The sequence below is a fragment of the Lepeophtheirus salmonis genome, chromosome 4 (assembly GCF_016086655.4).
Source record: "Lepeophtheirus salmonis chromosome 4, UVic_Lsal_1.4, whole genome shotgun sequence".
NCBI classification, from domain to species: Eukaryota; Metazoa; Arthropoda; class Copepoda; order Siphonostomatoida; family Caligidae; genus Lepeophtheirus; species Lepeophtheirus salmonis.
Window position 1 is genome coordinate 24,447,270 of NC_052134.2, and position 25,936 is coordinate 24,473,205.

Genomic DNA, 25,936 nt, shown 5'->3' on the forward strand with positions numbered 1-25,936 from the left:
TAAAAAAAGCAATGGTTTGAGCCGATGTGCCAGAGTCATTTAAAAATAAATAAGAAGGAGTATCTCATTTATTACATCAACAATATAATTGATGCGTAAATTGTATATACAAGAAATATATTCCTTATTATATTTACATCATAAAAGGGTAGGGCAGCAAAAAATGGGCACGAGTGATGTACTCATATATACATCAATAAATAATTTTATTTTTTTAATTATAGTTAACAAAACATGTAGACAAGGTTTTTGCATAAAAAAATTTAAAAATCACTCAATATGGCTACCTTCATTATCAATCACAAATTTTATATGTTGCCTGAAGACCATGCGGGAGTTGATGAAAAATTCTTCTGACAAGTTTTCCCGCGCAGCCACTATGGAGGACTTCAGTCCGTCACATTTGGGTGTGAGGTCCTTTTGGTTTATCTATCCGAAGTGCCCCATATAGAAAATTCCAGCGGGTTCCAATCTGGTGAAGAAGGGGCCATATCTCTTTGGACCAAAATCGAGCCATGCTATCTGCGTAAAACTTTTGGCACTTGATGGACGTGTGAGAGGGTGCGACATCCTGAGTAAACACATAGTAACCCTCTGGGTAAGTGGTCTTTAGCCCAAGCAAGATGTTGTACCTAAGCACCTTATAGTAGGCCTCTAGGCCGATTTTATGTCCAGCCTTGATTAAGAACGGAGGCATCTTCTTTTCATCAGAGAGCACAACGGGGAGGACCATTGTTTGGGCCGGATATTTGGTGTGATAAACCCCTTGGGCCTCTTTTCTTATTACTGCAAGCCAGCGATTGTGCCAACGGTTATGGAATTGATCAACTCTTAAAATCTTTTTATCCAAGGGGTTTACCTCATCAGATATTCGCCCAAACAATGGTCCTCAGCGTTGTGGCCTCTTATAGAAATAAGATACCTCCGTTCTTTTTTAAGGCTGGACAGGAAATTTTCACAATTGGTCATTTGCTTTAATACATGTGAGGATTTTCTTGCACTTGTCGAGCCTCCTGGCTGTCATGCCCTCTGTCAGAAGGTAATGTGGGGTCTTTGTGACAGAAACTAATACCAAGTTGTGCTTTATAGCCCTCCTGATGGTCCTAGGAACCGCAGAGAAGTTGTAGACGAGGTAATTAATCGACTTAGTGGGATCTTCCTTTATACTTTTCTCCAAACTGAAGAAGAACTTCGAATCCCTCTTCAAATAATTATGACATCTCCTACCTGACATCCTGAAGAGGTTTTCCCTATGTTTTTTCATATTGGCCAACTTAAAAACCAGGCTCCTAGAACACTTAACAATGTCCGTAATCTTCATCACATCAACTTCAGCATCTAGGAAATCTGAGATGCGCTGCCTTTTTGCATGTTGCTTAATCATGATAATGAAATGACTAAATGATTAGTAAAGTTTGTTTATTTTAAAAGGATGCCAGAAACAGAATATAAAAAATAGTCATTAAACCTTTTCATAGTGATGAGAAAATAAAAATTAATTAAAATTCCCCTACTTTGAGTTCAACTACAGGGCAGAGTAGTAAAACGTACACAGTTAATTAATGTTTATTTTCTCCTGACTAAGACCAAAAATCAACAACAACGACATAAAATATAGAAACCCACGATAGTCAAAAGGGAAAGGAAAAAAATTGAAAGAAACATATGGTAGCTAGTCTTCTGTATTTTCCTTGTTACCAACTATTAATTATTATTTATAGCAGAGGTGCCCAACCAGTCGATTGTGATCTGCTAGTCAATCTTCAAGTACCCGAAAGTCGATCATGGGAAGATTTTGAAAATTCATTATTAGTTTTGTTTACATAGTTTTATGTCAAGCGGAATTTTAAGACAAGGATGATCGCTCGTCAGCCACTTTCTCTCCTTTTATCCTTATTTTTATGGGGTTTTTTTCTTCTTGGTTAAAAGGTATATCTGCATTTCATTAAATAAAAGATGCAATCAATAAAATAATAAAGCATGAATAAAATACTTAAACGGAAGTCACATAAAAGTAAAAAAATGGGGGTAGGATGACGGAGAGTGTAAAATGGATGATACCACATGAAAGTGCAAAAACTGCACATAGGATGTACATCCGATAAAAACTTTGAATCACTGAGTTTCCGGAGAGTACACGTTATTTGAACCACTTTTCAGAAGAGGACAGCATAATATTTTTTATAGCTTCAATAGCAAAAACTTTATGAAGATCAAAAGTTTCTACTCTTCAAATAGTTGATAAAAAGTTTTTCTGTTGGTTCTTAGCGAGCTTTTTTCAGGACAGAAGTCAAAATGATTACCAAACACATTTGAAAGGGAATGATGGGCCTTGTAATTGGTTTATACTTTTCAAAAATACTCGTGTAACACTCAAAAGCCGCCTTGTTAATGAACGACTTCGAATGAGTAGTTTCAGTAGCTAAATCCAGTCCAATTGTTTGAAATTCCGTTAAAACAATATAACTATAGGAAGAAAATGCCCAAACCAAGGTATTTTCAAAGAGTTGAATCTTCTTTCCGTAGATCTTAAGAGCAAAACTGAAGTCAAGTCAGCAATCAAAGACATGCAGTTGATGATAAATTTAGTGACAAAGAGATATGAAAAGATGGAGGATAATATCGTAAATTGTAGAGCAATATTCTCATGTTCTAGGTGTTTTTCACTTCAGTTTGATGAATCAAAAGATGTGGTTGTGTTGCAAATTTACTTTTTCATAAGAATTGTGTTTGAGGACATGAGTGCAAAAGAAGAGCTTGTTGCATCTTAAAGGATATAAACGAGGTGAAAACATATTTTAAGAGTTCATGGAGTCTGTTAAAAATATCTAGCTGCCACTTGTTGAGCTTGTTTTTATGACAAACGTTGGGTACATTTTGAGCAGAAATAATGGGTTTATTGAACTTTGCAAAAATAATAGGACTTTTCCAGACATTATTCATTATTATTGCATCATCCACCAATAGACTTTATGTGGAAAAGTATCAAAAATGGGAGATGAGATGCTGTAAATAATAATCGCTCAATTCGATCAAGAAGTTTAAAAAAGATGATTTTCCGTAATAATTTCAAAGAGGCCAATGTAGGCCATACATACATGCTTCTCCATACAAATGTAAGGTGGTTAAACATAGGTAGGGTTTTGTAACGATTCAGGCAGTTGCTCAAGAAAAATAAGCGTTTTTCGAACAATTTTAAGATGCAGATGGATTGAGGATTAACAAAGCCTCCTGGATTTGGCTTCCCTTACTTATATCTGAATTAATTAAACATATAATTGCAGGGGAAAAAATTTAATTTACATTATAAACTCTTTGAACACAAAGTTTATAGCTGCTTTCAAACAAGCTTCAGCATTGGAATCTGCGCTACTTTGATCAAATGCATTTTTAAAACAAATAGTTCAAACGACAAGCAACAGAATGTCACACTACCATACAAATTACTTCTTTCTTTTTTTTGCACTCGTCCTATTAAATGAGATCATTCATCAATCCATATGTTATTGGGTTTTTTTTTCCAATTTTATGCATAATTGCCCTTTTAAATTATTGAAGAAAAGATGCTTAAGTCATGTTGCATATTGACGCATTTTATACTTGTACATACAATTTATTAAACGTTTACCAATAGTATATATTGAGAGGTATTGCAGGAATAAAAAATGAGCTATCACAGGCTTAGACATTTCAAAAGTTGTCACATGTAAATAAAAATCAATGCATTAAAATAAATTTGCCCAAAACTTCTGGCCAACACCTCTTTTTGTCCGGAAAGGTTTCGGTACGAAGTTAAAAAAATGTCTATGAATCAAACTTTTTTTTCCAATTATATGAAAAAGCTTTATCAATTTGAAAAATGACTTTGTGAATTATATTCTAATATATATTCCTATTATTTTTTTCCCCTTATATGCCGTGTTTTGACAAGAAATCCTGGTGAGCAGCAGGACCATTACAAAGGTGCATGTTCTTCTGTAGTTTTTTGTTTAGCATTAAAAGAAAATAAAACATCGAGGCAGATGTAACCTGTAAAAATTTAGTGCACACGCTTTGCCTTTTTTTATTACAAGATGTCACTTTTGAATCAAGATTCTTACGTCATAATTCCGTACATCATGTATAGAATTGTGACGTAAAAATAACATATATGATAAATGTTATTAATCTCATTCAAATATAATTTAAATCATCATTCATTCAAATATAATTTAAATCATCATCCATTCAAATATAATTTAAATCACCATCCATTCAAATATAATTTAAATCATCATCCATTCAATTCTACTTACTTCATTCTTTCATGATTACGAGTATTTGATTTTTTCTTAGTTTCATTATTTGTCATATAAGAGGGAACAAATTATTTTAATAAATTCTGTCATTAATTTATAGTTGGCCAAAGCAAGATAAATTCTATAGCTAACATTTGAACAAAATATAAAAACCAAAACAGAGAAGATGCTGTTTGCTTCAGAAAAACCGTAGTCTTGATCTATATAGAAGAATTGTACATGATAGCTGTTTTTTATGGCAAAAAATCGATACTTGAGACAATTGTCTTGAATTTTAAATTTAAATTCAGGGACATCCTCTTCTACAAGCACATATTTATTGCCCTGGTTAGAGTCGCTTGCTTCAGAACATCGAAAAGTAAGATTATTTTTTTATGAATTATGTTATTCTACACGCAATTCCTAAATTAAATTCAGAATCGTAAATTTGCTGTCGGTTCTATTTCAATAAAGTAAATATATTTTAGTTTTCATTACATCAAAAAACATACTAAAAAAGATTTGAGATACTATTAATCCTAAAGTTTATTTACTTGAAGCAATCCTTGTTGGTATTTGAATTTATTTATTTCTTCTTATCACTTAAAACGCTCACTACATCTTAAGAGTGGAATGAAACTGGAAGAGGGTTTACAACTAATTATCCATGATCACTATATTTAATTATATCCCACTTTATCACAATAACTTGTTCTTTAATGCCGGAAGTGATGAAGTAACACGATCTTTTCTCAGATTAAATTCGCCAAGGAGCCTCTATCTAGTATATTTTATTTGATGAAGAAGGCTTGTGGTAATCGATAGGCATCCTAACAAATGACAGTCAATACAAATTACTAATTACAATACATATAGATTGACTATATTTTCGTTCTTGGATTGAATGATAGAATTGATGACGACAAGGCTAAAGAGTTACCGAAGAATAATCCTTCAATTTCATTTTCCTAATGGGTTTGAGGGAAATCAGACATTCCCCTTCATAGATTGTTTTGACAGACCCGGACGAAGGGGACGCGGGACTCCTAACTCTTTGAAATAAAAGAGCATTGATAGATTTGTTATATGAGAGCCATGAGACGAATGTCTTTGACTTTAATGGCGGAAATATGGACCCCTAATATCCCGAAACATGGAGTAGATAAGGAGGATAGATGAAGTGGATGACTGAATAGAAGTCGAATTTGAGATTCGAGTAGTAATGAAGTTATGAACACTCGAGTTTTTAAGAATAAAATGATTGGAAAATCGAGTACTTTCACAAGGAGTCTAATTTGTTCATACATTTTTAAGAAATATTGGAATATTCATGATGAAATACTTGTGGCGTATCACTTATATTACCGAAATAAATATTTGTTAACTGTAAAGCAGTGCCTTTGTAAAGAGATCAACGAATCTAGCTGAGATAAGGTGCAACGAGGGTCACTTTTTATAAAACAAAATTTAATCAGTTATTTTCGATACGCCACTTTCTTTTCATACTTTAGTTTTTTTCTTTTAGATGCGTTAGTTTTACTTAATTATTTAATTATCTTATGTGTATCATGCACGAATGTTTAAGTATAGATAGGTTGTATTCTAATTTATATACTACTTTGATTCAATTCATAAATGTTGGACAGAATGCTATTAGGAGTAGAGTTGTAAAAAAAATATGACCTTAGGCGAGCGAGATACTTTTTTTAGATGCAACACGAACAGTGTTTATTTTATCTTCCAAGCTCGAAGAAATTGATTCGTACAAATATCTACCGGACCCCAACCTAACTAACAAACATGTTTCATGGGAAGCGTCCAAGACTACATATCTAAGCCTATAATCGCATTGAAGATCCGATACACTTACTTATGATTCATATTCTTTAAAGAACTCGGTTGTTTTTCACTATTAAAGATTTTGTGTTAATAGTAAAATTAATATATTAATAGTTGGATATAAAAGAATAAATCTATTCTAAGAACTTTGTAATCCTATTACTTGCCTCAATTTAGTTCGGCAGTTTTTATTTCTATATTTGGGTGACTTGAACAATGTAATTTGTAAATAATGCAGTTAAAAAATGTAATAAAAAACAGCATAAGTACTTAGTTTTTAGAACAGTCATCAGCAGAAAATATTCTGGCATGATTTTTTCTTTTTTAATAATAATTGTTTCAAATTTTCAGATTGTGCCTCGAACGATCTTTTCTGGGAAACTCGAGATCTTCTCACAAGAAATAACATGACAATTTCTCTTCATTCCACATATACTTCTGTAATTATGATTCTACGGGTTTATTACGGACTTTAAATTTTCACCAAGGAGCCTTCAATTCTTATCTTCTTAAAATTATTCTTAAAAAACCGACTGCACCAAGTAATGATCTTTCGTAGGAAGACTTGCCATTAAAACTGATGCATTTTTTAATTTTTCTTCTGGGGATTTCGTATTAACTTTCCTGTAGATTTTTCTTTCCTTTTAACTTTTTGCCTATCAAGCGTATTTGAAAGTAGAATAATTGCATATATTTTATAAGATAATTTAAATGACAACATTGACTTAATATTTTAAATTATAAGTATGATTCTATGCAAGATATATATCTTAATATATTATACAGCTAATAAACTAAAGACACTTGGGGTTACATTATATATAACCCTATATTTTGTATTTCTATTTTTCTTTCAACTTATTTGTCCATTGTAGAACCATATTTTTATTTACAAACATGCATTTGAAGAAAAAAGAAGACGCTTTCAGAAGGAGGATATAAATTTAAGAGAAGACACGACAAAATGAGGGGAGAACAGAGTAAATTGAAGTTGCAAAAAATACTATAATATTCAGTTTACAAAACACTGTTGAATGTCGTAGATATCATTCAAGAGTGAATTGACTTTTTAAATTTACTAATAAGCCCACAAAAAATTAAGAAACTTGAGGTAAGAGATTTTCAACGTTATTCTTGAGTGAAATATATGTAATTGTGAGCATTTATTTTTTGGGTTTTAATTAATAAAATCATCCGGATGTTTTGTAAAATTCTTTGAACTTAAGAACAAACATCAAATAAGTTTATTTTTTAAAATAAAATTTCATATATTTTCGCCATATTTAACAATACACTAAACACTGCAGCTTTCAATTGTTGTATAATAAATTAACATTTTGTATATACACAATCAACTCCTGTATAAAATGTAAAAATATATCAATGAAAATTATTTTCAATGAAGATATTTCAAAAAAAGATAAAATGAATTATGGTTGTATCAAATCATTTTCCCATTGGTTTCATAACTATTTATGTAAAAAAAGGATGTTCTTGAAATCTTCAAATAGCATTTTTTTTTTTTTTAAATTATGAAGAAGAAGATTAATGTTAGTTGTTATTATGGTTTCTGAATTTGTTAACTTTAATGTACTCATAATATATTATAATTATTTACATCAATTTTTAAGGTAAAGAAAAGCTTCTATATATATCTAGTAATATTTGAAGTACTATTTTTTAAGATTATAAAATTTCAATAATTTCATAAATATGATTAATATTAAGTAATAAAATGTCAAATCTTTGATTCTATTAATAAAATTGAAGCGATAGATTCTAAATATTTGTATTCATACAAGGAACTAAAACATTTATGTCAAAATTCTAATATAGTTATCAAAACTATTATATAATGTAATATTTAAAAAAAAATATGGATTACTTATTAAGTGGTGTGTTATTAGGAGACCGACCATACACTAATCATTTTTTCACCAAGGAAGAAATACCCACAGGGTTAGGTGTTTCTTGAGAGCAGCGTTAATTATTGTTTGGTATCTCGATATTTTACTCTATATTTTGTTTTACTTCTTTAGCGGAGCCAGCCACTCCTTTTTAAAAAGCCAGTGCTAGGAAATTTCTTGGGGGGGTCCAAGTTCTTTTATTTTTTTCAATTTTTGCAACTGATATCTCATTTTTTCCAATTCTCATATGAAATAACTTTTTTTTTTATAAATAAATAATCCTTTTTCCCAAAATTAATATTTTGGCTATCCTTAATAAAAATTTACAATGATTATTTTTGTTAAATATTAAATGACTTTAATTGTATAAAAAGGCCAATTTTTTTTGTTCTATTATTTCCAACTCAATTGTAAAAAAAACATTTTCCGATTGGATTTCGTCTAAGTCGGGCTTCCCAAGTTACAGCAGATATTCCAAGACTTTTTCACTTACACATTTAATAATTTTACAAAAATTATAACCACTTTCAAATTGAGTGAAAGAAAAAAATATTATATACAGCTTTCTTTAATTTGAACTTTTACAAAACAAGAACTATTTATTTCGACAATTTTTAAAGAAGTTATAGATATATTTTGAACTCATATAAAATCATTAATTTTATGCATTTTGTTGAATTTACTTAGTCCATTTTATGCATGAATTAAATACACAGATATTTTAAATACATTATGTAATAAATAGACCACAAAATATCGAATAAATGGTAACTGCCATAATTAATTTTTTTAATTTTATATCCAGTTTTTTATTTTTTTTAAACATCTTGAATAATAGGGTCAGGAATACAAATAATACATTATATTAAATGGATGTATAGTTCTTGTAACATTATACACAAAGTAAATGCAAAAAACACTTATAATAATATGCAATTAGATCAAGTTTTATTTATGTTAAGCTCATAAATTATAAAATGTCGTTGTTAGTTTGGAAGGATATTGAACTCATCCTATAATGCTGATTTAGCTAGAAAAATAAATATTGCTATTGATTAAATAAGTTAAACTTAAATTTGTGAAGTTCATATTAAATGTAAAACTAACGTTTCAAATGTTATTAATAAATTATTAAAATGTCACAGTTTAAATACTTTAAAAAAAAATACTTTTATTTAACTTTTAATGAAATATGTGGTTATCTTCCTCGTGTATATTATAGTGTGGAAAGACCCTCATCAATAGTAATAGTAAATCATAAAACGTTTTTATTTTTCAAAAGAAATGAAATATGATCAATTAATGAATACTAATGTACTAGAAAAAACTGTATGGAATATATATTATATTGATAATATAAGCTTTAATATACAATGGAGGTTCGAATTTTTTAAAGCTTAAAAAAATACCCTTAACTAATTTATGTAGTATTTTTATTTGTAACTAGTAGAATAGCAATTTGATTAAGTTATGAATGAAATTTGTTGAGCTATGCCAGGTACTCCCCATAGTAACTTATCAAGGAAATAAATAATAATTATTGCTCTAGCATTGCTTATTTTTATCCCTAAACATATATATAGTATTAATATATTCACCAGGTGTGTACTAAATAGTGATGAAAATATAAATAATAGGAAATTGTGAATTATACAGACTTCAGTTTGCCTTAAAAGTGTTTGTGACTCGCCGAGAAGGGTTCTCTTGAAAATGTCATGGGAGACTTATTTTAAATGATTTATTTCAATTTCGTCACTTTCCCATAAGTAATAGTGATCTTGGCTGTTGGATTGACCCTGACTGCTTAAAAATGGTTATAAGCGTATATTGAATATTTTATTATTAAATCAATGTCCTATATGAAAAATTTCAGGACTCTAAAAGTTCCCAATTTTGAGTTTAATACGAAAATGGATGCAACGAGCTAACTGATATAGAAAGACAAGGAAATAGTTACTATTTGTTATTTAGATATAATAATTTATTGTAGTTGACAAAAAGGGATGCTCTATCAAATTATTATTTTGGTAGGGAAAGGGTAATGCAAAATTAATTAATTACAGTCTGTCAATGTAAAGTGTAAAGGAAAATAAGTTTTCGCCTGCTAAATCAATAAAAACTCTACAATCGAATTTACATATGTGGTGCGTCTACATAAAGACAATATTAGGTAAAGAATCAAAAAGAATAAAGAATCCCATTAATTTTTTTAAAATTCAAATTCGGGCCCTGATCTAAAATGCAACACTTTTTATAATGGCGTACCTTTATCATGTTTTTTATATTTTCATGTTTAGCCATAACAACGTATTGTAAAAAAATATCTAAAGAAACAGTCAACAATAAAAAAGTCAGCTGAGAAATAAGAACGTCATATCCAAACTTTATACAGAACTGTTGTGCAAATTCTAAACCAGGCTGGAACTTGTCATTAAGGCAAAAAATATATGTACTTGATTTAAGATACTTATATTTGCTCCGATATGGTCTTTCAAATAAAATATATTAATTTATCATTCTTTTAGTGTCAAGATCAATTTTTACTACTTTATTTACATCTTGAAGTGCCTTCAAAAGGGTTAACAATAACAATTTTTGATTTAAATTGATGATAATTTGTCGAGGTATACAAATTTAGCAAACAGTACATTTTGAGAAAAATCATTTTAGCTTGCTTTAGTGTTGACAGGCTACATATTATGTGAAGGCCATCTAAAACAAATATTCCATGAAAAAAAGAGCTATTTTCATATAAAGCAAGCGGGCAAGAGCAATTTCCAGCCAAAACTGGACAAAATATTCCCCTCCCCTCACACACATTTTGAGAACATCAATGACTCCAAACAAATACTGGCAGAAACAAAATTTGGAGAACTTATCATTTTTACATGAAAAAAAAATGGTATTTACCAATGCTAAATCCAACTTTTTATAGTCTATCCAAACTGGTTCACTTCACATATCTCTTTATAAAGTATTCACATCTATCTTACAAAATAAAAACATTACTCTTTTTTTGGTTAATTTTACGTTTATGTTATATAAACGTATGAAAAATACAAGCTATGTTTCAAATATTCCATCATTTTGTCTGGATTAAAATTAATAGTAATGTTGTTAATCCTTCTGTTTGTACTTGAATATTTTTTGGGATATTGGTATTATTTATCTCCTGTCTAAATCACTTTTTTCTTTTTGCTAAGCCTCCTTCTTAAGAGCGTCTATTACTTTTCATATGCTGGGAGGACTACTACTAACAGAGCTTTTTAAAGGTTTGTGAAATCCTTTTACACTATTTTTCGTTCGAATCGTCATATCTACCTTTCGTACATATTCCAAATTTCAATAGGAAATTATGGCTGTACTCTCCGTCGGTTTTCTCTGCAATCTTTTTTTCTCCAATTCGTTTCGAGGTAAAAAACACAGTCTTGCGGTATATCATCGTCGTTTGTGAGTTCTATAAACCTGTCAGTTACATCAATAACAGGGATTAATTCTAAGGCTGTAAAGTACTTGACTTTATTATCAAAATTTGAATAAGTTAGATATCTAACTTTTAAGTCCACATCTACAATGTGGCCATACAAATTTTTGGTCATATGAAAGAGACAACAAGTGATGTTAGAAGTCGAGGAGAGTTTCACTGAATGTATTTAATATTACCTTTTCGAAATCAACCATTAATGTTTGTGGACTCAATATTGGGTGTAGACTCTTTAAGATAAATATCTTTAGATTTCCTCGGCAATAAAACTAACAAAAATGGTATACCAGTCTCATTAATGACAATATGTAGGGTGAACAATTGATAACATATTTATTGAGTACATTTGAATGTCCCATAACATCCCAGTTTTACTACTCTTGTAAGGTCTTATAGGCCACTTTATGTTCCAAATACAATATTTATATTGCCATACATTCTATTGGAGTACATACGTACTGCAATTGACCAAATTAGATATTTACAAGAAGTGTCGAATATTTTTTTTAAAGAAATTTCTATAGTAATTAAATATATATGTATGTACATTTATTCAATTAATTGGTTAACTGATAGAAATCTGAAATCTTTACACTTCCTTAATTAATTATTATGCTTGTTCGTCCATCTATGAGCCTTTTCAAATACAAATAATCCATCATATCGAATTGATAACAAATATATTACGGTTATTATTTCTTAGCACTTCTTCCATTCGATCGAATCCATAGAGATATAAAGGCTCCATCAACGAATCACTGTCGTGTTTTTTTTTATGATTTAATTTGTTTAAAGTACCACAACGGTAAAAAATTCGAACTCCATGTTACTGTGTTGTGTTAATGAAGATTAACTTTTGAAGCATCCTTGTAATTAAATGTATCAATTAATTAATGAACACTTAATTATTGCAATTTGAGACAAATAGTTAAACATATTACCTTTTAATTTTGGAGTAGCATCAATGGGAATCATAATTACATAGTATTGGAGCATGAATTATCAAAAAAAATATTTATTATATAATTCGGCAAAGTGTCCGTTCGGCAATGTGGCCTAGAACCGATGAGCCTACCCTTCATGGCACACAGGGAGTGCATCATGTTGAGGTTGTGTCATAGGGAAAGATCAACCACAGGATGAACTTTACTGCTCAGGCATCATACCTTTTCTCTCTTGAACAACCAGAACCATAAAAAGACCACACAGGAACCAAAATTCAGTTCCTACGAAAAAAGTAGGTGTTGTTGGTTCAATTTATTTTTTAAATATGATTTTATGTCTTGAATATGCTTTAGAGTTTTCATCATGTGTTCAGTGAGTCCAAAAAGGTTGTCCATTTCTGTAACATCCGTAACGCGAGGTATTTTGTCAGTTCTCTCAAAATCGAAAGGTTCATATTTCAGGCTTATGTTTATACCAATATGTGGAACTCAAATATGTATATTCCATTTTCTAATTCAAATCAATAACTTGTTGATGTTAAGCTTAGTTTCCAAATTTTTCTCTGAATGTAACGTCCGTAACGCTGGAATTGCCCTATTATTATCTTTAAACTGTATATGTATAAAGAATATAAATTAAATGCCTGTAGAAGTAATATTGATTTCATATGGAAAGTTCAAAACAATATGCAACATTTAACAACAACTTCTAAACATAGTTAATGGTACACATAAAGGACAAAAAAGTGTGATTTATACACGGAACAGCCAATTTTTATTTGTCATTTTATCAGAAAAACTAATCATTATTTATTAAGATAAAATTTTGAATTGGGGTATTATAATTCTGTATAATTTTTTTCACAAAAGCACACCTAATAAGAAAATCAATGTAATTATAGTTATTTGTCTGAGAGGAGACATAAGTCATGGGCTGAAAAGTCTCAAGCTTCACACATAGATGGAGTTATTATTTTTATTCACCTTATTTTTTGTTAGAACCAACCTTCAATAGATAGTTGTCAAAATTTCATGACAACTTGATCTTTAGTTTGTGAGTTATTGTGCTAAGTGTGACGCTACTTTTGTTATTTCTAAAACAATGGATCAACAAAAATATCTTGTTGTAATTTTACACTGCTTCTTGATGGGGAAAATTACCGTTTAAGCTAAGCAAAGCCTTGAATATTGTTATGGGGACTTTGCTTCATTATAAAAATAATAATAATAACTTTAAAAAAAAAAAATTTTAAACAAAAACAAACAACACCATATTTTCTTTGTTAAGGCCGGGACTTTCCAGCTCATGTGCTATAAAAATACTCTGTAAAAGGGCAGCCCAAAAACCAAAAAGTTAGAGAATTGAATATTCTTAGTTAGTTATATTTCAATTTTATGCTTAAAAATAAGCATACATACCAAATTTTAGATGGATAGGAAAACGTTTTTTGTTGTCGCCACGGGATGGAAATATCAATGTCTCATATCATTTTAATATAACTCATTTTTTAGCATACACTGCATGGTAATTCATAAAATTCAAATTTAATAGTGAATAAATTATTAGTTGGTACCTTGCGTAAAATAATTTTAACAGTGGTTCTCAAACTTTTTTTAGTGAGTTAACCCCTTCGAAATATGTTTTCAGCCACATATTCCCTACCTAGTACAAACTTCTTCTTTTTTTTTTTTTGTAGTAAATAGATATATTATTTTGTAAATCTCACCTACCTCTTGAATTTTCTCCATGTACCCCCATTTGAGAATTACTATACTATTGATAATTAAAATGAGTTTTACATATTTATATAGCCCAACAATAAATAAAGAAGAAAAAATCATTGTGCAACAATTCTGAGTTAACTGTTTATTCTTTGTTATGTTGTTTTATAATATATGTGATAAAGTATAATTGAATATTTTTGTACCTCTCCAAGTATAGTCAGCGTAAAACAAAGTTTTGTGAAGATATGTTTAAAATGTCAGAAGAAAGTACAAATAAATGATAATCTAATAATTTTATATTATTTTAATGTCATTGCATATTCAACAAATCCTTTTAAATAAACTTTGTTAACAAAAGACTATAATTTGAAAAATGAAGATACTATTAATTAACAAGATAATACATTATATTTTCTGAATACGTGGTGCAACGCATTTTAAAACTCAGGTATAATAAAACACTGACTATCAATGAAGAATTTATTTTAAAATTTGTATTAACATAGACTTGGTTCAAAAACTCGTGCAAAATACAATTTTCTTCTATATGAAACTTAACTGCCAAGATATGAAGATGTGATCAAGTGCGTTTTTTTAGCATACGGTCGAATCTAAATCATTAATTAAAAAAGAATCTTCTTTCAAATAAATTAGTAAAATTGTAGCTATCAAAATCATAAATATTTATCAAGCAGCTTCCAACCATACTGTTTGTGCAAAAAAGAGTGGCAAATCAGATAGTGTTATATCATGAAAAATATAGAAATTTGGTACAATCTTTCACGAAGAAGTTACGGAGGGAAATGTTTTGAATGATATGGCTTTTAAAAATCTAGAAAATATGCAAGATGGTTTACTAGTGCCAACAAGAGTCTACTTTTGTATTTTTCTGAAAAAGATCCTTCTGATAATGTTGTATGTCTGGTAAATTTTGCCATGCTTGTCTATACTCCAATGCGGTTTACCATAAAGAAGAATTCATATGTAAAAGATGGGGTAAATTAAATATTTCAAGCAATATCCTTGATTAATGAGCAAGAAGAAAATGATTCTACAATTTATGTAAGGATATACATAATTTTTTTAATTTAGAAAATGTTCTTCTTGTATGATTTGTCATTATGGTTCTAAAATTATAAAAAACCTGCATAAAAGAGAATTTGATTTTCACGAGCTAGTCCTTCAAATTGTGCGATTGAGTGTTTAAAATACCTAAGTTAAATTTTAATTATAGTCAACATTATGAAATGATTGACTAGACCAAAGTAGAGGTGAATTAACCTATCCCCGGATTACAAATTATTTAGTATTTAAGAGTAGTTTAAAACATAACAGAACCATTATCAAAATATTGTAACGACGTGGCAAGAGATAACAAATTTGCAAAACTTACGTTAAGGAAGTGTCTATCCTCGTATTAGTCCAAAAATGACTTTGCTTTTCAGTAAATTATGTTTATTTTATTTCGATTTTTTTTAATGTCTATTTTAACAACGAAAATCCTTCATTTAAATATTGTTATATGTATTATATATGAATAGAATATATTTATGTTTTATTGGAGTTTTAAAAAACTTCAAAATATTAGTGTCAATGACACTAATAAGCTAGTGTTATAGTTCATCTTGTCAAAAGGGTACGAATAATAAGTTTACTTTGATTAATTATCATAGAAAGGACTGTTGACAGGGCTTGTTTTACATTTAGTTGTACCTTAACTAAAGGTAAAATGCAGGGTTTCTGTATTTTACGTAAAAATTTAATATCTTAAGGCAAGTGTCCCCTAAAAACCAGCACTGGTTCTAGTAATTATTGTTGAAATACTACTTGTCAAAACAAATACGAGTGTTATTTTAGAAAGTCATAATTGTATTTGTTTGCAGATTAATTTGGTTGTAAAACCTTTATCGTTCTCGACTCTATTTGTTACTCAAATAAATAATATTTAATAAGAATCTACTTATGAATATAATTAGCAATAGTCTTTAAGAATATAAAAGATTGTTTTGTATTATTATATTTTTTGATATAATAAAAGTGAGTATTTTACCACATTTAAAAATAGTAAATTTCAATCAAGTTGTTGGGAGCTAAAAAAAAACTTTTCAGAAATGAAATTTTGCATACTGTTGTTCAATAGTACGTATCAACTTTTTGTACCAGACATTTATCAATTTCCCCCACAAAGGTTTACGCCCCCCTCCCAAAAAAAAAAAAAAGAAAACCCGGATGTTCTACTTTAAAATGAAGAAATTTAAAAAATGATCATTTGCATTAAATCAAATAGTTAATTTAAAAAGAATATATTATGTCTCATATAATTATTTAATTAGTGAATCATTAAATAATGGCCATCATAAGTTCAATTAATTGGATATATGTTCATATGTAACTTTCAATGAAAGTCTATACATGTCGGAGCTTAAGGGGAAATTACATATATGGAGCCAATATTGATATCCGTTTGTTGTAGTTATGTTAACAAAACTGTAAACAATTCCATTTGTTTACAGTGTTAAAAGCTGCGTTGTTTTACATTACCTTGGCACTATTAGTCTACTATTGCCTTACAAACTCCTTGCGACTGTATAATTATCCAACGTCAAAACAGAAATAAAATGTTTAAATATTAAAATATTTAAATTTATTTTTTTATTAACGCATTTTTTTTTTTGATAAGTACTTTTTCTGAATGTGTATTGTCTCGATAATCCCTACTCTCAGGCCATATTTTTAGATTAAGATTCATTCGACGCTAGTAATCTTTCTGTCAAAATTTTATTTATTTATTCGTACTGTTGAAATCAACCCGAAAACAATAAGGAGTATGCAGTTCATATTTTGAAGAAAATAATTACTTTATATGGCTTAAGGCAAGCTATAATCTATATATGGATATATATTTAGTAACTTGGTTATATAAATAAAATTAACTTAAGTAAATATATTAAAATCAGCATTTGTTAAGTGATCATCAATTTTTTCGTATATATAATATTAGCTTAAGATAACCATTAATGTTTTGTGGATTTTAGGATTGTTCACAAATAAATACATGTGTGAAAAAGTCTGAAGTATAAGCTAAATATAAAACTTTCTTCGTAGGATTATATTTTTATAAAATAACTTTGATAATGAAAAAATATACACGTACTAAACAGATATTCTTTGAAATATAATATTTGTATACATATTTTTAAATATCTTATATTAAAGATTTTATTTTAATTGTGGAAATTTTACAAAAAAAGCAATAACAAAAACATCTTACGATGCTGAAAGATATGAAATCCTTGTTTGAAACTTCATTACTTATAAAGAGTTATAATCTCATCCACACATATTTATAACAATGATATGAAGTTATGAATAATGGGGTAAATTGTATAACTTTGCTTACTTTCTCTTTCTATCTTGAAATGTGAAATTAAATTATTTCAATCTTTATATAATAAGAAAAATCTTTAACGAGAAAAATATGTTTTTAGAATAAAAGGAAAGGGATTTTGAATTTTTCGACAAAAATAAGAACAATTAGTGCTAGGAAAGTTATTTAATTATTATAAAAAGTTGCAATAATTGAATTTCAACTTTCCCCTTACATAATCTACAATTTCAACATAGAAAAAGAAAGTAAAACGTGCGGGTAAACTTATACAGTGTACCAAAATAAGGTATATAAATAATGCTAACAAAAAATATATTAAATCTGATGGTCAATTCACAAAATAACTCCCCCTTAATATTTTTATTACATGATTTACGTTATTGAATACACACCATTACGTCAGCTATGCCCTTAAAAATGCATCTATATGAAAGAAAATGCATTTTTTTCATCATGCCTATAAAAGAAAATAATTTATTCAAATAAACTTAAAAGTATGTGCATTGTATTAAAAGGTTTTTTAACATATAAATAAGACTTAATTAGGAATAAAAAGATAACTTTTAATAGCTTTTACTATAGAGGCTTGAAAATATCTGGTAAGTGTATATAAAAAAACTCCTTAAAAATTGCATAAAAATTTGAACATTGCTACAAGTGCTACTATGAGTTCTTGGGTATATTACATACAGATTTATTATCCATGGCAAGTGAAAATTTTACATATTCATTCAAATAAAACACTCATAAACATGCTTGAAAATAGATAATAGGACTACATATAATAATAATAATACAATTGGATATGTAAATGTTTTTGTTTGTATATCTTTGTGGAATTTTTGGTCTGCTTGGAATTGCATTTCAATATAATTAAATACCAACTGTCCTGGAATAAGTATAATACTAAATAGTTATGGATCAAAACGATAACACTTTAATTCCTTATGTTGTGGTTTTTTTAAATTAAATAATGTATTTGATTCAACAATGTTGGAATGCAGTTGAATCAATTACATTAAAAAACATCATACTAAACAATAATGATTATCTCTTTTCCGAACAATCTTTTAAAAATAATATTTGGAAGACCCTTTCAAATTAATTGAAATAAAGCTTTATTCGTGCTAATTAAATTCTGGTATTTTAGCTGTTTGTAGCTTTCAAACAACTATTTACTTATACTCTTGGTTCTCTATGCATATCGTAGTTTCTAACATTTTTATTAAAATATATAAAAATTTACTCGGTATTATCTCAATCTATTATAAATTTCAAAATATTACGAGATTTGTTAGCCAAAAAGTATTAATTGAAAATGGTGGATAAATCAACAAATTGTTTATATTTATCGATACACTTTTATATATTTTAAGTTAAAACCTACAAATGCTACAAAAAATCTACTCCTGATCTGAAAAGAGTTAAATTTATCAAAAATGAATCTTTTTTGTAAATAAAATTTTTAAAGTAAAATCAACATATTTTTCATCAAAGTAATATTATCCTCATGAACTCATACTTATCTCTTTCCCTTCATAGAATTATGAAATTAATTACTTGATACATTTTTTAATTACTTTAAAATGTTCAAATTAAAAAATTTATTATTCATACTATACATAACATATACGCCTATGAATAAATTATCTCAACTTATTCCAATATTGGAAGTTTAATATTTTAGTGATGTTATATTCGCAAAAAAATAATTACTTATATTTATTTTTTTATTAAAAATGTTTAATTACATATTATTGTATTATATATTACAGGATGGCTCTAAATGAATCTTTAAATGATGGTTTGGGTATTCTTGATCCGTTTGCAATCACCCAAAATATGAGTAAAAGAGACGTTCTTGAAATATATGTCTTGGAGCTACTGGATGATTGGCGTTATCAAGTTAGTCAATAAAAACTAGATACACTTCTCAAAATATACTAAATTTCTATTATACCAATATCAAAGACTGGAAACGCTGAGAGTGTAGAATGTATCCCATACGAATAGAATCATTATTAGTTCAAATTTTGTAAAATGAATTTCATTTATTAAATGGCATTGCAAACTAGGTACACTAGATTTCTAGCATTGAACTTGGTACTCTATAACACAAAATATTGAATTACGAAATATTTTTTTAATTAATATCAAAATGATTTTGATGAAAAAATATCATTGTATTCGATCAATTATATAACTGAATACTTTCATTTTTTGCTTGAGACACACCCGTACGTTTACAATAACACATGGGCTAAAAAATCCCGCCCTTCACACAGAGATGGCACTATTTGTTTAATCTATCTTATTTTCAGTTGGTACTAACCTTCAAAAGATACTTGTCAAAACGACATGACAATCTGTTCTTTAGTTTGTGAGTTATTGTGCTTAGTGTGGCCCTACTTTTGTTATTTCCAAAACATTGGATCAACAACAATGTCGTGTTTTAATTTTACACTGCTTCTTGATGGGGAAAAATAACGTTTCAGCTAAGTAATGGCTTGAATAGTGTTATGGGGACTCCGCTTTACAAGTATAATGCGAGTAATAACTATAATTAAAAATAAGGCAATTTTAAACGAAAAAAACGAATTTTTTTTTCGGTCCTTTTCTTTCTACCTTTTTCCTCTGTATCATAGAGGCACTAAAAATTACACATGACCTATTACACCGGGACTTTTTGGCCCGTGTGACATAAAAGGTTTTGTAAATCCCTCTGTAGATATATGAATTAATGAAACGTTATATTCATTAAAAGTTCCTATATAAGCACAATGAGCTGGAAATTAATGATTTATTTACTGTTTCATTTAATACAATTATGTGTTTTGTGAACAGTATCTATATTTCAAGGAAAATTCATATATAAATCTTATTTTTTTTATTTGTAAATTAATCATTTTCATTTGATTTGTAAAATGAACGCCATTCGATTATATTTTTCATTCTTATAAATTTATTTTTCCTTTAAAAAAAAAATAATGCTTTAAATAATTAAATATTGTTTGCATTGCTTGAAAATAATAATTTTTTTTTAAACGGATGGAACAATGTAAACAATGATTGATGATGTTATTTCATGTGACTATAAATATAGATTTCAATATTGATTTTTGAAGAAAAACATCTCAAATTCAGTATAACAGGTAAGATGAGAGAATATTATACCTAATACAAAGTATTTTAATTACGCTTCTTAATCAAATGTTTGAAAATATAATAAACTAAAAATACAAGACTCCCATTGTAAAGATTGGGACTATTTATTTTTTTAAATAATTAGCTTTTTTGTATGATGCATTGTATGGGGGATTGATGTAAATTTTTTGCCCTGTTCCTTTTATTGTATCATACAGCTTTTCTATATTTATCTATTTAAAAAAAAGAAAAAAAAGGTCAGTGGAGCGACGTATTTCAATGATCAACACTCTCAGAATAAGTTATTCTCTTGAACTCAATGTGTGTAGGTTTGTGCCCGATCGTTCCTAGAGAAGGTAATATACATCATGTTTATGGACTTCAAAGAAGATTCCTATGTCAGATGCAGTAAATATAATACTATAATGTTTACTTATATCTAATCAATGGAACTATATCTGACCAATTAAAGGATCATTAAAAAAAGTCTAGTTGTTAGACAAATAAGTCAACCATGTCAATTCCTATTTATCTTTGTAGTATTCCAAAACTATAATTTTCATATTATTGTTCCACAATTTTTAAGATGAATTAATTACATATATTACATAATATTAAAATTTTACAAAGTATTTTATTCGATACTTTGTTGTAATATTTTATTAGAAGCGTAGCTGTACATTTGTAATTCTATATGATAGCCAAATTTCTTTATAGATATAATAATAAGACGAAGAATCAGCAAGAATTTGTATTCATTTCCTTTTGGAATCGGAGAATAAGTATAAAATAACTCATTACTTTGTATACTTATCAAAAAGAATAAATTATGAAATAGCCATGACGTATCAAGTGAGGCGGGGGAATTGACAGCTGACCGCAAAATACATAGCGTATTTTTGTGTTAGAGAGATAAGGTTGTGTTTTATCGCGGCGTTACCTCACTCTACAAAAATTTAAGGTGTATTTAAATAACAGATGTTAATGTTCTCCTTCTTTTTCCTAATGGGTGTTCTTAATGTTGATTTATAGAATTGGGATTACATCTTGTTAAGTTGAGAGCAATTCACAACAAAAAAAAAAAAAAAAATTAATTTTATCGTTGGGAAGAATTAGCATACTACCAACTGTTTTAGGGTTTATTTCGGTTTCTTTTCTGAGGAGAGGTTTCTAGATACAATAAAGTTAAAAATAGAGTTCTCATCAAACAAACAGACAAAATTGGTTTAATTAATATTGATAAGTACATTATAAAGCGGATAAGAACAACAGTTGACATGAACTTATACATTATCAGTGCCCTCAAGTGATCTATAATTTTATATGTACTATCTATAGGGACTATTTGATGTACAAGAATAGCCACTAGGACATCTTTTTTCTAATCAAAATCTGAATGGATCTCTGTCAAAAAAATTAAACTACTCCGTGGCATCATTGTCTTGTGGTGTAAACTTTTCTTTGAACTTGAATTTTTCATATTGTTTTTAGTCATAATTATCGTTTTAAATCTTATAGAGTTTTAATGCGATACTAGCGTTATGCAACTGCAAACAAGTCGTGCCGAACGTAAAACAGTCCCTATACATATTATTATATTTATAAAGAAGTTAAATATTATTAGGATAGAAATAAGGTTACACTTGCTTCATAAATATATGATTCCTAAAAAGAATACTTTGATAAAATAATTTTACTTTATACCCAGTATTGCCGGTCCTATGGAATTTAATCTGTCAGAAGGATAAATTAAATTATTAACGGAAAATAATTTCCTGCGCTTATCTGGCTCTGCCTAAGAATTATTTATCTTAACTTTTTTTAGAATGAAAATTGTTTCAACAAATGCTTTCTTGGCAAATAAGAATATGAATTACCACGACGAAGTAGGGTAAAAATTTATTATGACTATGAGAGGGAAGATTTTGAATTGAGTAGCTCGGCAGTTTTAGTTCATCAGTCATTTATGTATATGGATCTTGTTACGGAACATTTGGATATATGGATCCAATGAATTTATATATTTTCATTTTAATATCCGAGTTCTAGAAGCACGCATATGGTTCTTACCTTACACTTGATGTTCAAGGATCTTGTTTCTTTATGTCATTAATTGTCAAAAAAAAAAAAAAATGACCAACAAATACATCGGAACACAATTTGTATTGTTTGCTTTGTCAAAAATCTAAGATTAAAAAAAACTAGCAAAAGGTGCCTATTTCAAATTAAACGATGTTTCTTACTAATTTTGTGGAAAATTGAAAGAATACAACAAAACAAAAAATATTGATATGAAACTTGTATTTACTTAGTTGTAAGTACATTAAATTTCATAACAAAATAACACATTTCAACATACGTTGAAAAAAAATTAAATAAATTGATATCACTTATTTTTCTAATTATTGTTAAATCTTTGCATAAGAAATTAATAAATCTAAAAAAAATTATAATCATCACAACATAAATAATGTAACATATGGAGGAAACTTACCTCCCCTACCACCACCCCCTGTAACAGTGTTCATTGCGTGAAAGTGTGTATATTTCTACAAATAATGTATGGGAAAACATAATCTAAGAATATTTTTTTATAACTTATTTAATTACAAATATTTTCTTACATAGTAATGCTATAAATGTTATCACTTTAATAATTAGTTTTCTTCAAAAAATATTCCTTTACTGAAAGCAATTAAATATATTTTTTTAAAGTTTTATACATAACATAAAAATAACTCAAAAAAATTATTGGTGTCATATAAATAATTTATCATCAGAATAAATTGTTTTCCTCAAAGCTAAAATTAGAATTCTTTTACATATTGACGCAATTGATTAAGTTTACAAAATATTTTGTTTTTTCATATTTAATATTAAAAAATTAGTTTTTTTTAATATTCAGTATATTTAACTTTAATGTAAATATACACTTAACAAAGCATTTAACGTATTCTTAAAGGAATTAGTTTTGCAACTTTTTTTATGTTTATTTTTAATATCATAATTTTATATCATTAAATATTCATTAGGGAAAAAGTGAATTTTCACAAGGCATGAACAATTGATAGTTTATTTCAAGTCCTTTTTTGGAGAATAACCAATTTAGTTGAAGTACATACACAGCTATTTGTAGTAAATATGTACTTATTTTCGTATTTTCAATAAACTAAAGTGAAAATGAACGTTTCTTTTATTTTTATTCTTTTCAGTCAAGAGTTCGTCCTCCTTGGAATCATTTGCTCATAGCTCTTTATGCAGCCATGATAATATTTGGATCATTGGGAAATTTTATGGTCATATATATTGTTGCAAGGAACTCATCTATGAGAACGGCTCGAAACGTGTACGTCGTTAATCTAGCAATATCTGACTTGATGCTATGTCTTATCACAATGCCTCTAACACTAGTGGAAATTCTTTATCTGACATGGCAATTTGGAAATATAGAGGTACTTTAGTTAATTAGTTTTTGGTAAAAATTACCCTTATTAATATTGCGCTTGAATCTATTTTTTAATTTTTTTATTTAAAAAATACTATGTTACATTTATCAAATAATTTGATATTACTTTTGTCTAATCTATACAATTTAACAAATGAATGAAATATATTTAATTTTGATTGCTATACTAATCCTTATTGATAGCTTTCACATCTTAAGTTCTTCACTTTTAACCTCCTTTTTTATACTTTGAATTGTATGAAAAATTGTTAATTTTAATTTTTTGTACTTTTATCTACTATTTATAATGATTATAAATCTAATTTTAAGGTAGCATGTAGACTTGTAGGGCTTCTTCAGGCAACGTCAGTTTTTGTTTCAACGATTACAATTACGGCAATAGCTCTAGATCGGAGACGTCTTATTGTTGGGAGTGAACAGGAGAGCCCACAAGATATGGGGAAGATTATTGCAACAGTACCTTTGATATGGGGGACGGCATTGGTTATGGCTAGGTAATTTATAAACATCAATATACATACATTTTTGCAAAGATAAAAAAACCTGGAACGATCTGATATTAATCGTTATTTTTTGCCTCTCTTTAGCCCTCTTGCAATTTGGAAAACTCTCGAAAAGTGGACTGGGTGGACTGGTGATTTTTTTAGAGATGATAAAAGTAATTGTCCAGTATACAACGCATCTAATTCAACAACTACCTCTGATGAAAATCTAAATGACACATGTATACTAAAGGAAATCATTCTTTCACATTTAACAGAACTACAAACCTGCAAGGAAGTTTTTCCGACTGCCGGCCGTCTTGCTTTCTCCATATTTGTACTTTTATTTCAATTTTTACTTCCTCTAGTGACCATGCTCTCTGCATATTATCAAATTTGTCGTACACTTAGGGCTAGACTTGAACAAAGAATGAGACAACAACAAGTTGGGATTTCTTGCAATGCCTCAACTCGAGGGAGTCAACGTAGAAATTCCGTTCTTATTCGCAATGACCAACGACGAGAGCGAAATATAATTCGTCTGAGGAGAACTATCAAATTACTCTGCTGGATTGGAGCAATATTTTGCATCTGTTGGCTCCCTCTAAATATTTTAAATGCAGTTATGGACGCATCTACTGCTGGCGACGCAATGTCGGACGAAGTCTTTTGTGGGATTTATGCTGTTTGCCATGTACTAGGTATGCTTTCAGCATGTGCAAATCCTGTTATTTATGGTTTCCTCAATGAAAACTTTTCTAAAGAGTTTAAGCAAATAGGCTTGTGGTGGAAGACGAAAATACAATTTTGCACAAATTCCATTATGCTTTATTACAAACAACCTCGAGAAAAAAATTGTGTAGAAAATGATGGAAATGATTAAAAATATGTGAATTTTATATTTAACTTTGTCATTAAACAGGATTGTCTATATTTGTAACATATATTTATCACTAAACTGATACAGTATTTTTTAAATATTTCTTTGAAAATTTATTGTGTATGTCGAAAAACTAATAAATAAATAAATTATTGTTTATATTTTTAAAGAGTAGTACTATTACTTATTACAGATTATCTTGAATTTATTTATTCTTGGCAACTATTTGGTAGTATATAAACTAAAATAATATTCAAACAATTGAAACTGTAAAGTTCAACAATTTGTAGAAAATAATATTCTTCAAATAGTAATATAGTTTGATTTGCTTGAAAAAATAAAATGATTTTTCTGTAAAAGGAGCATTTACAATAAATTTAAATGACATGTCTAATCAAAT

General features: G+C 28.3%; 1 protein-coding gene across 1 annotated transcript; it reads left to right on the top strand.

The window, feature by feature from the left end:
• Window positions 1-7,108: 7,108 nt before the first annotated feature.
• Window positions 7,109-25,705, top strand: LOC121115582 (neuropeptide F receptor). Its single transcript, XM_040709660.2, has 5 exons — window positions 7,109-7,227; window positions 19,340-19,469; window positions 23,921-24,160; window positions 24,484-24,668; window positions 24,762-25,705. The coding sequence occupies exons 2-5, from the start codon at window positions 19,341-19,343 to the stop codon at window positions 25,537-25,539; spliced, it is 1,332 nt and encodes a 443-aa protein (XP_040565594.1). The 5' UTR covers window positions 7,109-7,227; window position 19,340; the 3' UTR covers window positions 25,540-25,705.
• Window positions 25,706-25,936: the final 231 nt, after the last annotated feature.

Bases quoted from the DNA above. Each gene is read 5' to 3' on its own strand.
- LOC121115582 (XM_040709660.2), top strand. From the start codon at position 19,341: ATGGCTCTAAATGAATCTTTAAATGATGGTTTGGGTATTCTTGATCCG. The intron at 19,470-23,920 runs GTTAGTCAATAA...TATTCTTTTCAG, and splicing joins TGGATGATTGGCGTTATCAA to TCAAGAGTTCGTCCTCCTTG. The intron at 24,669-24,761 runs GTAATTTATAAA...GCCTCTCTTTAG, and splicing joins ACGGCATTGGTTATGGCTAG to CCCTCTTGCAATTTGGAAAA.